This window comes from Ovis aries, chromosome 2, assembly GCF_016772045.2.
Source record: "Ovis aries strain OAR_USU_Benz2616 breed Rambouillet chromosome 2, ARS-UI_Ramb_v3.0, whole genome shotgun sequence".
Lineage (NCBI taxonomy): Eukaryota > Metazoa > Chordata > Mammalia > Artiodactyla > Bovidae > Ovis > Ovis aries.
The window spans coordinates 198296622-198314094 of record NC_056055.1 but is presented as its reverse complement, the minus strand read 5'-3'; the positions used below and the strand labels follow the sequence as shown (position 1 = coordinate 198314094).

Below are 17473 nucleotides of genomic sequence, written 5' to 3'. Positions count from 1 at the left end.
GGGTGTGTGTCTGTGAATAAAGAGAAAGTAATCTGGGAGGCATATGGCACCAAGTAAATGTTTTACTAATTTTAAAATGTTCAATAATGTACTTTTCTTATTTTTATAGACTGCAGTCTGATAAATCTATTGATATATGTTCTAACTGAACTTTATATACATTTGAATACTGTTTGTTATTTTCTTAGGCAAGAAGATGCTGCCTTAGACTCAGCGACTCCTGATGAAAGCACAGTTCCAAAACTAACCACTTCTGCAATAGAGAAAGATATCTTGGTAACAAGATATTTCTTTGTCAGTATAATTAAAAGTAAAGGAAGCCCTTGGAGGTGCTTTTATGCTTTTGAGATTATTCTGCACTTCTTCCTTATGGAACTATGTGAATGTAGAAGTAAATATGAAGTTCTGTAAAACTGCTCTGTTGGATGAATGAAGGAAATCGTACTTTCCCTTGTCTCCTAAGACCACAGAGAATCTCAAGTCTCCTTGCTCCTGTGTTAAAACTAACCTCATCATGTATAGCTTTTCCATGTCTTTATTCTGTGAGAAATTATCTTAGTTATGTAATGTACGTTTCACAAACCATATCAGCTTACTTTAGAAAAAGTGATTCTCCAAGGATTTAAAATATAAAAATTTTTAAAAGTAAATATCAAAGACTTAAACGTTGCTAATTTGAAAGTATTTTGATATTTGAATTCTTTTCTAAGTGACTTGTAAAAGCTTGTGAAAATACATTGAATTTAAATGTCCATTATTAGAGAAATACTGTCACATCTTAGAATGAATTCCTCATGCACACATTTAACAACATTTGTAAAATTATGGTATAGACTACCAATAGGCCAATTGGAAATGTCATAAATCCTATGGTATAATATTTCTGAGATTAATGAATAGGGAATATTAATTCACTTAGAGCTTTTAATATCTACTTCTGATTGACAATAATATAAGGTTCCTAAAGCCATTTTCACACAATTCTACTTCCACGTGGGTTCTGTTTAGTACATTACATATTTGGTAATCTAACTTCATGTTTTATAACATACTTATGAATTAAGATAAGAGCTTTGACTTTCTTGAAATAAAAATCATTTTTTAATATAAGTAAGTAAGTAAGTGAAGTCGCTCAGTCGTGTCCGACTCTTTGTGACCCCGTGGACTGTAGCCTACCAGGCTCCTCTGTCCATGGGATTTTCCAGGCAAGAGCCCTGGAGTGGGTTGCCATTTCCTTCTCCAGGGGATCTTCCCGACTCAGGGATCAAACCTGGGTCTCCTGCATTGTAGATAGACGCTTTACCCTCTGAGCCTCCAGGGAAGCCACAAATAGGAGAGATCAAATAATACCAGGACTTCTCAGGTGGCACAGTGGTAAAAAACCTGCCTGCCCTGCAGGGGACCCAAGGAAAGTAGATTGGATCCCTGGGTCGGGAAGATCCCCGGGAGTAGAAAATGCCAACCTGCTCCAGTATTCTTACCTGGAGAATCCCATGAACAGAGAAGCCTGGCAGGTTTCAGTCCATGGGATCATGAAGAGTCGGATTCGACTGAATGACTAAACATAGCACACACAAATAATGGCAATATGAATTGCAGAAGATAATTTTTTATAATTTGTAAATTCTTTGTTCTAAAACTTTAATTTTGCTCAGTAGTTTTATTTTTGATAAATACTTCTCTTATTATAGTACTACAGTGAAAGTGCTAGTTGCTCAGTCATGCCTGGCTCTTTGCGACCTCAGGGACTATAGCCCACCAGACTCCTCTATTCATGGCACTCTTCAGCAAGAGTGGGTGGCCATTCCCTTCTCCTGGGGATCTTCCCAATCCAGGGAATGAACCCAGGTCTCCTGCATTGCTGACAGATTCTTTACCATCTGAACCACTAGGGAAACCCATTATAGTACTAAACCCATCTCCATTTCTCGCTCTCTTTTCTATAGAGATATTACTATTATATCCACCATGGAATTGATACAGACCATGTAGCACCAATGGAAGACTCTTGGCTGGAGCATGTATTGAATTTAGTCCCCCAGCATCTGAAAGTCCTCACTAACAGCATACTTGCGTTGTCTGATGAAATGAGAGAAGATTATCTTCTTAGTGTAAAAAAATCCATAGGTAAATCAGTGTTTCTCTTTGCTTTATGATTTGAATGTGTCATATTAAAGATGAATTTTTAAAAGTTTAAAGTTGACATCTATACTTGAAGCTATTTATTATATTTATTATGCTGTTTATTGTTTGCTGTTATATTGCTTCGCTGTTATATTGCTTCAGGTCTCAAGCAAATTTCATTAACAAAGTGTAGCAAAAAAATTTCAAAACAGTCTTTCTATTTGTAAGGGTATATCCCCTCAACAAAGAACATAACTGAAAATTTTAATGTTAGTTAGCATTCAGTTCAGTTCAGTTCAGTTGCTCAGTCATGTCCGACTCTTTGCGACCCCATGAATCACAGCATGCCAGGCCTCCCTGTCCATCACCAACTCCCAGAGTTCACTCAAACTCATGTCCATCGAGTTGGTGATGCCATCCAACCCTCTCATCCTCTGTCATCTCCATTCTTCTCCTGCCCCTAGTCCCTCCCAGCATCAGGGTCTTTTCCAATGAGTCAGCTATTCGCGTGAGGTAGCCAAAGTATTGGAGTTTCAGCTTCAGCATCCGTCCTTCCAATGAACATCCAGGACTGATCTCCTTTAGGATGGACTGATTGGATCTCCTTGCAGTCCAAGGGACTCTCAAGAGTCTTCTCCAACATCACAGTTCAAAAGCATCAATTCTTCAGCACTCAGCTTTCTTCACAGTCCAACTCTCACATCCATACATGACCACAGGAAAAACCATAGCCTTAATATTACTGATATCATAAAGTAGAGTGTGATCAATTACAAAATTATTGCAGTGGATCAGAGGTTAGCAAACTACAGCTCACAGGCCCAATTTGGCCCACTTCCTAATTTTGTAAATAAAGTTTTGCTGAAACATAGCTACACACATTCATTTGCATATTTGTATATTTGTCTATAGCTGCTTTTGTACGTAAGAGACTGAGGAGTTGTGATAGAGATCTTGTGGCTCACAAGTTGAAAATACTAGCAATCTAACCCTTTATATAAAAGTTTGCTGACTCGTGGCATAAACCAATACACTCTAAGACTGACTAATAATCAGCATCATTTAAAAAATTCTCATTTCTGGACCCATCTGAATTAAAACCTCTGGAGGCAGGTCTTTCATATCTATGCTTTTTTAAAGAAAGGTTCTCTAGTTGTTTGTGGTAGTAAGCCTGATATAACTGACTCTGTGTCAGATTGGGAGAAATTATATTGCTTTGAAATGGTCTGGGAACCCTTCAAGGAGGAGACCATTCATTACGTTTAAGACTGCTGTTGAGTGTCTCGGTCATGTAAAGAGCCAAATTCTTGCCCCTGAAGAGTCCGTAATGTAATAAGAGGGATGGACAGATTACTAAGTGATAAAGCAGAGTAGGAAATACAGTAAGGAGAGAAATCGAGAACATGCTCTAAGGGAGAAGAGGTCATGTCTGACTTGTTAGGAAGGACTTGGGGGTACCTGAACTGAATCGTGAAGGATGAACATGTATTAGGAAATGTGCATGGCCTAAGAAATGGTGGAAATGATAGTAGACAAAAGTGAAAGGCTCTTCTGGGCTTGCAAGCCCTTCTGGTGGCCCAAGAAAAGGGTGCATTTCAGGAAGAGGGAAAGTATATTAAGGGCCTTACAAAAGGCAACTTCTTAAAAGCATTTGAGGGTAAAGGAGAGTCACTGAAAGATTTTAAGCAGAGGGATAGTAACATATTTGCATTTTAGAAAGAGCATCTTCAAAGAAAAGTAGGAATAATAGAATTAACTGAATTAAGGACCACAGAAGCAGAGGGAGCTCACTTTACTGATTTCTTAACAAGATAGTTCTATGCTTTTGAGCAATTTAAAAGAGAACAGAGCAATATTTATCTTTCCTCAGTGAAGGGAAACTACTGCTCTGTATTGATGACTTTCAATTCAGTCAGACTACTTTCAGTGGTACATAGCTCAAAAGGAAAATGTAATATTAAAAGCAACAATTTTCAAATGAAAGAATGGGACATCATTAAGATGGAGTACATACATTCTCAAAGACACAGATATCATAGATTTTCTCATAAAAAATGAAAAAATCTTGTGTTTATTAATACACAAATTGCTCAGTATTTCAAAATGCTTAATATAAACAATTTTAAAGGAGTTAATTTTGCAGTTGTTTGGGAAATACTGTAATTACTATAAGATTGTTGATCGGAACTTTTCAATTTTCTTTTAGTTGATTTTGTTTTGAAAGATCCTAGAGAAAAGGAAGATGACAGAAAGGTAGAAGAACTCCCACCCCATCGTGCTGAGTAAGCAACTAATTTTCTCTAAGAATACTGGCTTTTTGATCATCTCTGTGTATGTGGGTATCTTTATACACTGGTTATATTTTCTCATATATATGTTTATAATTTGTGTACTTCTTTTATACAAGTGGTTGTACTATCTTTATGTATTTAAGCCCTAATATGTTATGTTTGGGCTTCCCAGGTGGCTCAGTGATAAAGAATCTGCCTGCCAATGCAGGAGACAGGGGTTCCATCCCTGGGTCATGAAGATCCTATGGAGGAGGAAATGGCCACCCACTCCAGTATTCTTGTCTGAAAGTCCTATGGACAGAGGAACCTGGCGGGCCATAGTTCATGGGGTTGTAAAGAGTCAGACACGACTAAACAAAAACACATTATGTTTATAAATTGTTGGATAAATGGATAGGCAGGCAGACGTACTGACAGATGAATGCTTATGGGTGGTTAAAATATAAGTATGCTGGTGAAAGAACTTGACACAGATCTTTGTATTTCCACAGCTCCAAGCATGGGCTTCAGATATGATTCAGACATGAAAACTTGATGGCATTCTGAATGCCTCAAAACATTGGGAACGTTATAGAAAATATGCAAATGTAGAACATATTTCATTTTATTACATGGATTAAAATATAGAATGCATAATATGAAAATTCACTTGCTATATATTTTCCCTAAAATAATTAACGTTTAGAAATGCATCTCTTAAATAGTTTGAATAGAACTTATGTAATTAAGTAACCACTTCAGTTTTGCTTTGTTTCTTTCCTATCATTTAAAATTGCCCCAAATCGTTTATCTTAACAACAAAAAAAAGAGCCAATATATTTTCTATGGAGAATATTTTTCTCCCAGGTATAGACAAAAACTATCCTTTGTAATTGTAAAGGTGGTGTGGCCACCAATGACAAACTGAATTAAACTTACTATATATTACAATAAGACTGAGTGTTTACAATTAATGAGTAAAAAAAATTACAGGCATAACATATAAATGTTTAAATATACTCTGAAGGATGAAGATGGCCCATCTTCAATATATAAAAGATGATTATTCAAGTTGGAAGAGTTACAAAATATTATTATTAAACCCTCTATCATTCGTGTCTGACTCTTTACAACGCCATGAACTATAGCCTGTAGAGCTCCTCTGTCTATAGAACTGTCTAAGCAGTAATACTGCAGTGGGTTGTCATTTCCTTCTCCAGGGGTTCTTCCTGACCCAGTGGTCGAACCCTGGTCTTCTGCACTGCAGGCAGATTCTTTACCATCTAGCCGTCAGTTACAGAGTACATGTCTTTAAATAGAATGTTAGTGTTCCTGATCTTGTAATGACCTTTAAGTCAGAGGTGAAATTTAAGGAGATTTCCAGGCTAGACTACATTCTTAAAATGTTTTAAAAACCACAGGGGTATAAAATGTTTAAATATTTCCTTTTAAAAAAATCTTTGAAGATGTACATAGAACATAGCTGGCTATTCTTTTCTGCTTAATTACTGTTAGTTATTTGTGGACTCCATCAGATCAATCTTTTAGGGGAAAAACGTCCTTATATAATAAAAATTCAAATATAATTTTATATGCATTAGAAAGTATACTAAACCATAATGAGTATGACTTTTATATACTTTAAAGCATAATTATATAACATGTTTTATTATTACCATGAGGGGTAATTTAAATTAAACTCAAAAAAGTATTACTCAAAAAGTATTTTGAATGTTATAATATTTTTGATTTTTAAAGAAGATTATTAAATATTTTCTCTGTTTTCAGGATGGAAATTCTTCCAAAGCCTTGGAGGAAATCATTTTTAGCTGCAAGCAGTTATATTCGGGATCACTTGAATGCAATGAACCCTACAATGTTATCAGTGCTAGATTTGTGGCACAGTACTTTTAAGTAAGTATTTCTGGCCTTACTGAAGTTTTTTTTGTTGTTGTTTATTTTTTAAGAGAGATGAAAGCTATTCTATCTTAATTATTTCATTTATTATTTTAACTATAAGTTTTAAAATTCTTGCAAATTTAACCTAAGTATTTGAACATGGTTGTAAATAACATAGAATTATATGGAGTAATAAGTGAGCATCACCATCGTCTCTAATCCGGTTCTCCCTTCCCCACCCCCCACCCAATTACCACATTTATTTTAAGGAGTAGTCATAGTTAAAGAACTGAATCGCCATGACTTGTTTTAAATCCCATGGAACATTAGCTGCTACGATAATCTGTATTGCTCAGAGACCTAGGAAATACTGCCCATGTGACTGGCATGAGGTGAAGTTTCTGGGCAACTGTTGGAGATTATACATCTCCGTGTGGGTGATGTTGTGGTGTGAACACTGATGGGCACTGTGGTGCTAAAGGTCTTGACCCTAGGGCTGAGGACAGTTTATCTCACAGTTTAGAAGCTCGAGCTTTGTATGCTTCCCTTGTGCCATCCCTTCCGAGGCACTGGGGGGCATCCTAGCAATAGGCACACGTGGACATATGTATTTATAAAATATGCAGAAGTAATATAGTTTTATATTATTTTTCTCAAAGAAGACCTCTCAAAACCTGGGTAGATCTCTGTCTAGAGGATATGGCACCCAGGTCTCCGGGGTGGTCCGTGAACCTTTTCTCACCCTCCCAGCCAAAGCCGCCACAGTTTACTTGCAATCTGCTCTCCAGGGCCTCTTGGTTCTTAATAGCAGGTATTGCTATGAGGGCACAATAATGAGCACATTTTCTCACCTCCTGCAGACCAACGAAGGGAAAGCTAAGAGCTCTGTGTGCTACAGAAGTGCAGCTGTTGTTTCTGTTCTGGGAAGCCCCCCTGGACATACACTGGGGAGGCCTCACTCACCAACTTCTCTGAATTCTTTCTGAAGTTGGGATCCATAGCACACAGGAACCCCTAACCCTAACCAGGAAGCCAAGCCACCCAGAATCACCCCAGCTCTGCCACCCTGTCATCAGAGGCTCTCTCCAGCTCCCACCTGTGAGATGATTGTGGGTTTGCGGTGTCTGAGGCCCCTCCTCACCCTCCCTCTGTTCCTCTTTCCCCTTCTTCCTTTGTTTAACAAATTTTAACTTAATCTCGTTGTACAGATACGTATGTAATTATATATGATCACACAAATGTGATATATGCTTTTTAAGTGCAATGCTCTTTTTCTTTACTGTACCTGACTTCACCCACCTGGACTTTCTTTTCCTCATGGCTTCGCTTCTTTCCACCAACCCAGCGAAAGACGTGATAACCATTAGTGGGACATCTTCTCATTTTTTTGCTCTGGGCCCACGTAGCCAAATGTATATGTATGGCCACACACATGTATATACATACATAGCATAAAACTAGCCTTTGTCAGGGAGACTACTTAACTGTTAGAAATGACATCCTTTCAACTTTCCGTTGTGTAATGTGGATTTATTTGTCTTTTTGAATTTGTCTTATAGGAATAGGAAGAGGCCATCTCCCTGCCTTGTGCTTTTTTCATTCCTTTCTTTTAGGTACTGGTACTCAGATATCTCTCCTGGACAAGGCCTGTGATCTAGTTTTGTATGTAATGATAAGATCATACAATATAGTATCTTGCTTTCACAAAGGGTGTTTATATGCACTAGTACATTTTCAAAACACTACCACAGTGTTGTTTTTCTTTTGTTTTAAAATACCGGTTCACAGGTGGAGCTGCCAGAATACACTGGGCTGGACACTGGAGGATGAGCATCATTGCCTAATATTGTCGTAAAGGGCTAGACTTTGTCTGTTACACAGTGAAAGGAGGCAAGAGACAAAAATCAAAGGAGGAAGGGGAAGAAGTAAAAACAACAAAGCTGAGATAAGAAAACAGTAAATAGTATATGTGTCCAAAATTAGTGTTCAGGGTTGTAGTGGCAGAGATATATTTAGTTGTAGCAGCTAAAGCAAGGACAAGTGAGAAAGGAGCTTTGTGGTCTGTGGGTGGGAAGAGAGCCCTACCAACTCCTATGTTGCCTTTGTTGGTGTAAGTCATTTTCACTCTGTGTGAATATTAAGAGAGGGCTGGGCTGTCAGAGTGCTGCTCCTCTGAGTAGAAGCCAGCATTGGACACACAGGGCATCCTTACTCTGAGTCTGCCCTGAATCTCAGCAGGTCTTGAAAAAATAGGCCATCTTTGTGTGACCGTCTGGTGGTTCAGACAGTAAAGAATCTGCCTGTAATGCAGGAGACCTGGGTTTGATCCCCGGGTTGGGAAGATCCCCTGGAGAAGGGAATGGCTACCCACTCAGTGGGAGATCCGAGTGACTAAGCAGACACACTCTGTGTAACAATGAGTTAGGGGTGAGTTGGGAATGGTAATGCAAAAAATCACTGGAATGACTCTAAAATGCCTGAATGTGGAATCCTAAAGGGATGCTCTCTAGATGAAAATGTGCAATTTCATGTCACTCAATATTTAGGCTTATAGAACCCACTTAATGTCAAAAATGGTATTTATAATGTAGTAAAAAATGTACATAGCACCCAGGTATTTTTGCTTGAAAAATGGTGTATGCAGGGGGACACATATATGTACAGTGTATATATTAGTGTATAAATTATCATAGAAATTACAGTAGAAATCAGAGGATGTCAAAGAAAAGATAAAGTGGATTTTTTAAATTCATGGTTTGACCAAGGTGAGTCCAATAAAATATTACTAGAACACCGTGGATTAATTTACTGTACAGTACTCAGGGAGGATACAACTTGATTACTCTTTAAATTAAGGGTGCTTAAAAAGGTGCTTAAACTAACTCATAAGAAGAGACATGCAAAGAAATTGAAATTAAAACTACATTGAGATATCATTGTAATTTTCATTGGATTGACAAAATTCCAATATAGTAACATCATACATTGTTAGTGAAGCTTGAAGAAATGGGCACCCTTTTGAGGGGAATCTGGTCATATCTATGAAAATTATAAATTCATTTACACTTGAATCTAGCAATCTCATTTCTGGGAAATTAGCTTACAGATAAAAACCTGAAAATATAGCAAGTGATAGAGATTCAGGGTTCTTTATTGTACCAGGTGTTAAGAGGATAAGCCTGGAAACAACCAAGTAATCATTGATAGTAGACTGGTTCAGTAAATGATGGTACAGTCACACAGTGGAATACAGCTATGAAATACAAATGAGAACAGTATCAATGTGCTGCTATGGAAAGGTCTCCAGGAAGTTTTAGTAAGTGAAGAAAGCAAGTGCAGAGCACTGCCTAGAGTGTGCTACTTCGAATGCAACAAAGGAGGATAACTGGCAAGAGCAGAACATGTTTCTAAATTCATGGAGCAAGCAAGAAACGTGAGCACTTGGGGTGTGATTGAAGAGGCAACTTGGGCCCAGTAAGAAGTGAGACTGTAGCAATTCCCTGATGGCTCAGATGGTAAAGCGTATGCCCGCAATGCGGGAGATCTGGGTTCGATCCCTGGGTTGGGAAGATCCCCTGGAGAAGGAAATGGCAACCCACTCCAGTACTCTTGCCTAGAAAGTTCCATGGATGGAGGAGCCTGGTGGGCTACAGTCCATAGGATCATGAAGAGTCAAACATGACTGAGTGACTTCACGAAGAAGTGAGATTAGCTTTGAGAACTAGAAGTCAAAGTCAGAGACTGACTTGATGTTAAGTCCAGAGTGTTGGGCCAAGACTGCTGAAGACCATTCTGCCTGAAATCAGTGATGGATCCAAGGAACAAGGTAGGTTACAGACTGTGATGAGCATCAAGTGGCAGGTGTGAGGATGGGAGGGATCCATGACTGACTGCTGAGTCTCCAGAAATTGACATCTGCTTGCTTGCAGCAGGTAAAGGATAGGAAGAGTTCAGGGAAGAACCCGACATTCAGTCTGGGTGATTTGGGACTGTTATTTGTTGAGTATCTTTTTTTCCTGACTCTTTCTGTAGTCTTAATCCAGTGATTAAAACTATTGTTCTACTCCTAGATTGTTGTAGGAATTGTCCTGAGAAAGTAAGACCAATGTCCGGTAGTACTTTTGCCATCTTAAAAATTCAGCCTTTTGACCAAATAGGGGGCGTTATTAGGGATTTCATGAGAAAAGTTCTGTAAAACTTTTATAAAAGCCTGTCAGTCTCAAAACAGGAAAGATGGGTGCCCTGTGCTTAGAACTGTCTCTAAATCAAACACCAAGGAAGTGCAGGGAAAATTGGTCTGGTTGCTCAATGGCACAGTGGATTCCAGGGCTCCTGCCCTAGCAACTGCCCTTCTTCAGGGCTGCTTCACATGGCATGCACCTGCACCCTGATTTATAGCTACAGCTTTAAAGCAGAAAGTCACATTGAACACGTTGAGCTAGAAGCCTAAAGAGAGCAGATTATGTTTAGTATGTGCCGTCATGCTACATTTTAGAAATATTTTATGTAAAACTTTGCTTTGAACTGCTCAGTTGTCCAGAATAACACATTACCAATGATTCTTCAGCAATGGCTATACAGACTTTGTGCATAATATATCACTGATGTCATGTACTGAACTCATTATAATCTAGGAGATGGACTTCCACTTGTGAAAGGAATCTAAAGAGATGTGAAACGTGTTTCATTTACTAACCAAGATTTTATATTGGTCTTTAAGCAAAAATTAAATGTAATGTTTTAATAGTGTTTACTGCCTTTCAGATAACATAGAAAACGTTTGATCATGTAGAAATTTAAAAGCAATTTCTTTAGGAAAGTAATCTGTGGTTAAACTGAGGTGCATAACAATGATACTAATAGATACTATTGCTCTTTAATGGGCTAGAGAAAATTCTTTTTTTTTTTTTTTAGAGAAAATTCTTGAGTGAAGCATGTTTGTAACAAGGATTATAGTGTTGTAGTCAGAACTGAAAACTATTGGCTGAAGTAAATACAGTTTTCTGAAAAAAAAAAAATAAAAACCACACAAGTTCAAAAGATTTTTTTATACACTGGGTCATAATTAGGTGTGAGAACTCCCTCACCTCATGGCTTCTCAATATCCAGGATTGCTCTCTTTTCAGAATGGGTACAGTTTTTGTTTTAGGAGGAGTGGACCTTGTAAGCTTTGAGCCCTACCTCTTTTCCTGTTATAATTATTCTAGTTAGAAGAAAAATTCAGTCTAACTATCCATAAAATTTCAGTTATTATATCCTTCTATTGTATAGCACTCTTTCATAATAACAGGAACTGTGTTCCTGTTGAATTTAATTATATTATTTTAAAATTAAAATGTTTTATGTTCTAGAATATTTTTATGAAACACAAATTTTAGTGATAAAACCTAGGAATATTGTTTTTGAGAAGGGAACAACCAATTAGCAAAATATCAAATACCAAACAAAGCCACTCATATGTAAATCACTGTTCATTGACATCTCTTGCAGAAAGTTACGGTTAGTTGATATAGAAGAATTTCACAATCGTCAGGATGCATTGGAGCTGTCAACTTTTCAGACAATTGTCATGAAACACATGGAATCTGCCAAAGAGACTCTACTGAAAATGTAAAGTTTTGAAATTTCATGTACAAAAAACATACATTTTAAAATGTGATGATTGAGCTACTATAGTTTAACTGCTTTCAGAAAATCTCATTTTAACAAGTTTGTAATCATTTCTGATTGAGGGTTAAATATGATGTCTTTAACTGTCTTGCTCTGTGATGTCTATCCAGATGTTCTATGCAGCATAGATAGTATAGAAACTAAGATGGTTATAATGGATGGTTTTTTTTTCAATGTCTTGTTTCTACGCTCTCCTCTGAGGGTAGGGTTGGATAACACGGGGGCGGGAGGGTAATGATCATCAACTAATCATTCTCCAGATACTTCTTTGAGTCTGCTATGAAGACATGCAAAGTAACATGCCTATTACATCTTGATTTTGGATGGAGGATACAGAAGAGTTTAAAGGGAAAATATTATTTAAAGGAGTTTACAGTTGTGTTGGGAGGGTAGACCTATCAAATGAAAATTAAACATCATTTTGATTTGGCCCTTCAAAATGCAATAGCCACATATGATAATTATTGATACTGGTGCCAGATACTATGTTCTGAAACAATACAGGAAAATTGTCTCTGTTAGAGGTCATTAGTGAAGTGAACTCGCTCAGTTGTGTCCAACTCTTTGCGACCCCAGGGACTGTAGCCCCAGGCTCCTCTGTCCATGGGATTTTCCAGACAAGAATACTGGAGTGGGTTGCCATTTCCTTCTCCAGGGGATCTTCCCGACCCAGGGATTGAACCTGGGTCTCCCGTTTGGCGGGCAGATGCTTAGAGGTTATTAAGTTATTACAAATAGAAAACATTAAAATTGGATCACATTTAAGATGGCAGAGGACATGAAACTCCAGCTTGGTTTTATGATTTCTGAAACGTACTTAGAAAGATATCTTTTAACAGCTTATGGCTAAATCTTTCCTTTATGTTTTTTCTTCACTAATACATTAGAAGCAAATTCTTTGTTTGATATTACTTGAAAGAACTTTAGACTTTTATATAATATTAGTATTTCTTATAAAAAATAGAGGAGAAGTGTGGAATGAAACTTCATAATTAATTGCAGAGAAGAATATGACCTCATAAGCACAGAATAAAAATAAATATAACTTATTCTATAACTTTAGGGTTCTACCCCAGGATTACATTTCCACTGCAAATTTTAGTAGAATGGATGTCAAAGAAAAGAGTAGAGGATAAACCATTATTGAGTTATTTTGCTGAAAGATGTAGATTGATTAACTGTATATCTTGATGCTGCTTAATTGATTCTGAGGGAAGAATGCTCTGGCCATTCTTTAAATAGGGATCCAGAATGTGTTTTATCATGGCTGAAAGGCAGAACATCAGCTCACCACAGTGGAGAAACAATTAGTAAATGATTAATTGTGACATCTTCTTAGTCCTCGTCCTCCACTTCTATTCAGCATTTGCTGTAGTTTATCACTACCGCCTTCTCTAAGTCTCTGTTCTGTGTCTCTGTATCTATTTCTTTTTTGATCTCTTTTTCTGACTCTACTTAATCTTACTCTCTTCTCTAAGAATAGAGGCAGGTATTTGCTTTCATTTTTCTTCTCTATATTCTCAACAATTTCATGATTTCTTCTCTCTTAGCTGTCTTTTTTTTTTAATTTTAGTTTTTTTATTTTTTAAATTTTAAAATCTTTAATTCTTACATGCATTCCCAAACATGAACCCCCCTCCCACCTCCCTCCCCATAACATCTTTCTGGGTCATCCCCATGCACCAGCCCCAAGCATGCTGCATCCTGCGTCAGACATAGACTGGCGATTCAATTCACATGATAGTATACATGTTAGAATGTCATTCTCCCAAATCATCCCACCCTCTCCCTCTCCCTCTGAGTCCAAAAGTCCATTATACACTTCTGTGTCTCTTTCCCTGTCTTGCATACAGGGTCGTCATTGCCATCTTCCTAAATTCCATATATATGTGTTAGTATACTGTATTGGTGTTTTTCTTTCTGGCTTACTTCACTCTGTATAATCGGCTCCAGTTTCATCCATCTCATCAGAACTGATTCAAATGAATTCTTTTTAACTGCTGAGTAATACTCCATTGTGTATATGTACCACAGCTTTCTTATCCATTCATCTGCTGATGGACATCTAGGTTGTTTCCATGTCCTGGCTATTATAAACAGTGCTGCGATGAACATTGGGGTACATGCTGTCTTAAGAGCTTATGTTTTCTGAGCTCTGTGTCCCTCTTATAAAATTTCTACTGTATATCTCCAGTTGAATGAAATGTCAGCACCTGGTTCTCAACATTTCCATAACAGTATTTACTCTTTATTCCAGACCTGCCATTCTTCTTCTGGACAATTCCCAGGCCAAGTTGAAAAGTTTTTTTCACTTTTTCTATGTCTTTTACTCATCATCTACATCCTCACCATCCCCAGGCTGCCTCTAGCCATACTCAGTGTATCTTTAACTATTCTTTTTTTGTTGAGATACATTTCATTTGTCTTCATCTCTTGCCTGAGCTACTGGAAATTTCTCAGTCCCCTTAGTATCTGCTGTATCTGGCTTCGCTCTCTCCCCTTAGTATTTGCTACCTATCCTGTTTACCTGTTGCTTTAGCAGTCGTGCCCCACTGCAGAAGGATATGCTGTTTATTCATAGAGCATAAGCTTGTCCCAAGTTCTTGTGTTTAACTCCCAAGTTCTGCAAAGTCCTGCACACTTTGCCCCACTTACTTATTCCGATTTTCTAGTCTGTTAGCTCTGATACGGATAGCAAAATGATTAGATATATTTGCCCTACCTCTCCCACCTATTTTTCATATCTTCTACTTCAGATCCTTTTCTCATGGTCTTTTCGCTTCATTTTTATCTCTTCTTTAGTGAAATTGCCCTCTTCACTATAAAACTCTTCTCTAAGTAGAAAATATGACTCTATCCTTTGATTTCAAATGTATCTGCTTTTCTGCTATGACATGTTGCCTTCCCTATTCTAAAAGATAAAGGATTATGTCATATTTTTCATATCTCCTGAGGCACTGTCCCTAGCACAGGGGCACAAAACATGTATTTGTTAAAGGGACAAATACGTTTAAAACTTTGATCTCTCTGGGAGCATTCAGGCAACTCCTGAGCTTATACTGATTGCTTAAAAATTCTATCTTATAAAAGAGGTACAAATATTCCTTAATTTTAGTGTTGGACAGTGGTTTTGTAAACTGAAAACTTGGCTTATCACAATGTGTCTGTGAATATGAAATTCATTGTTTTCCTTTTATTACAAGGATGCACATACATTTGAAACTTGTTTAAATCAATCACTCTTTTAGAATTTCTCATGAAGGAGGATAAGAAAAGAACATACTTGATTTTGTTGTTTTGTATCTTGTTTTCAACTATCATTGTGAAATAGAATAGCATAAAATATCAAGTGGGTTGAACCAAAAAAGGCCTCCCTTGATTTAATGTTACTCACATTTTAGCTTTAAATTGACAAATCCATGGGAAGCATGCCTTGTAATATTCAGTAAAGATAATTTTTATAATATCCAAAGAGTGTCATACATGGAGTTCAAGTTACGTTTTTATCAAAGCATCATGTCATTGAGCCATTTTCCATTGTCTATGATTAAAATTTCTTAGGAGGGATGAAATATGCTAGTACTTACATTTCAGAAAGTGGATAATGTCACTTGGCAATATACCTCTCTATGAAGACCTTTGGATGTTCAGAAGTTACTGTTAATGTAAGAGGAGTAATTCACTGAAAGTATTAACTTTTAAAAGTCTTTTGTTCTTTGAAGGTGGTTTCCAGAAGTGCAGAATATTTATTACCAAGGTAATAAAAAGAAACTATTGCCAACTGGTGACAGCAGTGCCAAAATGGAATCTTTTTTCAACTGTACTGCTACACTTATGACTTTACAACTGCAGGAACTTGCTTTGGTTTCCATGCAAGATTTCACAGACTTAATTGCACAACCTCCAGTAAGTAAGATTCAGTCATACCAATATTCACTTACCAATTTATTTTCAGTTCTTTGAGAGTGGATAATTATAACTTTTACCAGTGAGAGATCAGAAAGTATATCTTTATACCTATTACACCTAACTGTTTTAAAAAAGACTTAGTGTCAACCTACATGTGTAGAATATATTATTATTATTATATTAGTGAGGTTAGTGGGAATAAGTGAAAATTCCCATCATTGGGAAATTTGGGTCATGATGACTGGGGAAGACTTCTTCAAACAATGCTTTTCTTACTGGAAGAAGGTCCTGATACAGGTGAGCAGTCTGGGAATTTGCATATTCTCCTCTTGGGCTCCTTCTTGCATGATTCTAGAGCCCCACTGCTATACACATCTTCCTTTTTCTGGCCTCTTGACCCTATAGTAGATACCAACAAGTCTAGCTGGGAATGGCTCTTATCTTTTTTGGTACAGCGCCTCCTTGGGTTAACTGTCTAGGTCATGAGAGGAAGGGTGTATTCTCCTGGGACCAGTGCCCTCCTTAGTCTCTCACAATTGATATGCATATTTATGGATACTTTATAATATATACATTTTATATAATTTATTTGTTGCAGGATTCTGTTAGAGCCTTTGAACATCCAGGTTTTGTCATGAGGCTGATTCTTGATAACGACACCATTAAGTTTGAACCTGATTTCAATGATTATATAGACATTCTTCTAAATGTTTATGATGTCATGATTAAGGCTGTGAACTTTGTGCCAAGAGTTGAGACAAAATTGTATTCCAAATGGGTAAGTAGCAACGATATTCTGATTGCTTGAATTTGCATGACAGTATTTCCTTCAAATAACTTCTAGAAGGTGTAGACTGGTATCCTCCGCTTAACGGAATATAAATGACTTAATCACATTGGCTTATAAGGCAGTTTTGCTTGAAAACATACTATTCTCCCATTAGCTTCTCTTTAATACCAGTTTCTTAGACCAGTCTTTCATTGAATTCAGCTGAAAACTTTCTGAGGGGGAAGAATTAAAGTTGTGATCAGGTCTGGCTTCCCTTCTCTCTTTGGCCGAATATTTAGCAACATTCTGCTGAACAATATTTCAACAGTAGTTATTGCAATCTAGTATCTGAAATGAGCATGTCTGAAAATTCATTTACTTAAAAGTTTTTCAAGTTTCCTAAGTAACAACCATTAGCTTTCTTTTTCCCTTTTAATTTTTTAAATAGTTTATAAGTATGTCACACATAAGAAGAGTACAGGACTCTTTAAAGTTTTAAGGCTAATGTTTAAAGTTTTAAGTAGTAATAAAGTTAACACCTTCATGCCTTCAATCTAACTCATACAATGTGACCTTTAAGCTCTGCCCCTCAGTTGTCCTTCCCTGTTCATAGTTTTGTTCTTCTACCTTCTAGCAAAGGATTCACTATCTTGCATTTTGTAGTTATTATTCCAAATTTTTAAAGATAAACTTACTATCAATACACAGCTGCATATTAAATTTCTTTTTAGTTTTTTCATATTGTTGTATAGATGGAGTCATCTTATAAATAGTCCATGACTTGTTTTATTTTACTTACCATTGTGATTGTGACATTATTCATTTTGAGAAT

The 17473-nt window shown here is 37.0% G+C and overlaps 1 protein-coding gene across 3 annotated transcripts in view; it reads left to right on the top strand.

The window, feature by feature from the left end:
• The window catches only part of DNAH7 (dynein axonemal heavy chain 7), a 266322-nt gene that overhangs the window by 40679 nt on the left and 208170 nt on the right, over positions 1 to 17473 (top strand). For all 3 annotated transcript variants that reach the window (XR_006058804.2, XM_042244009.2, XM_004004780.6), the window contains 7 exons: positions 189 to 276; positions 1947 to 2127; positions 4331 to 4406; positions 6183 to 6308; positions 11784 to 11903; positions 15686 to 15869; positions 16471 to 16650. Coding sequence is in view for 2 of the 3 variants with exons in the window: in XM_042244009.2 (XP_042099943.1) it covers positions 189 to 276; positions 1947 to 2127; positions 4331 to 4406; positions 6183 to 6308; positions 11784 to 11903; positions 15686 to 15869; positions 16471 to 16650 (955 nt within the window). In the remaining variant the exon portion in view is untranslated. The remainder of the gene's footprint in view (positions 1 to 188; positions 277 to 1946; positions 2128 to 4330; positions 4407 to 6182; positions 6309 to 11783; positions 11904 to 15685; positions 15870 to 16470; positions 16651 to 17473) is intronic.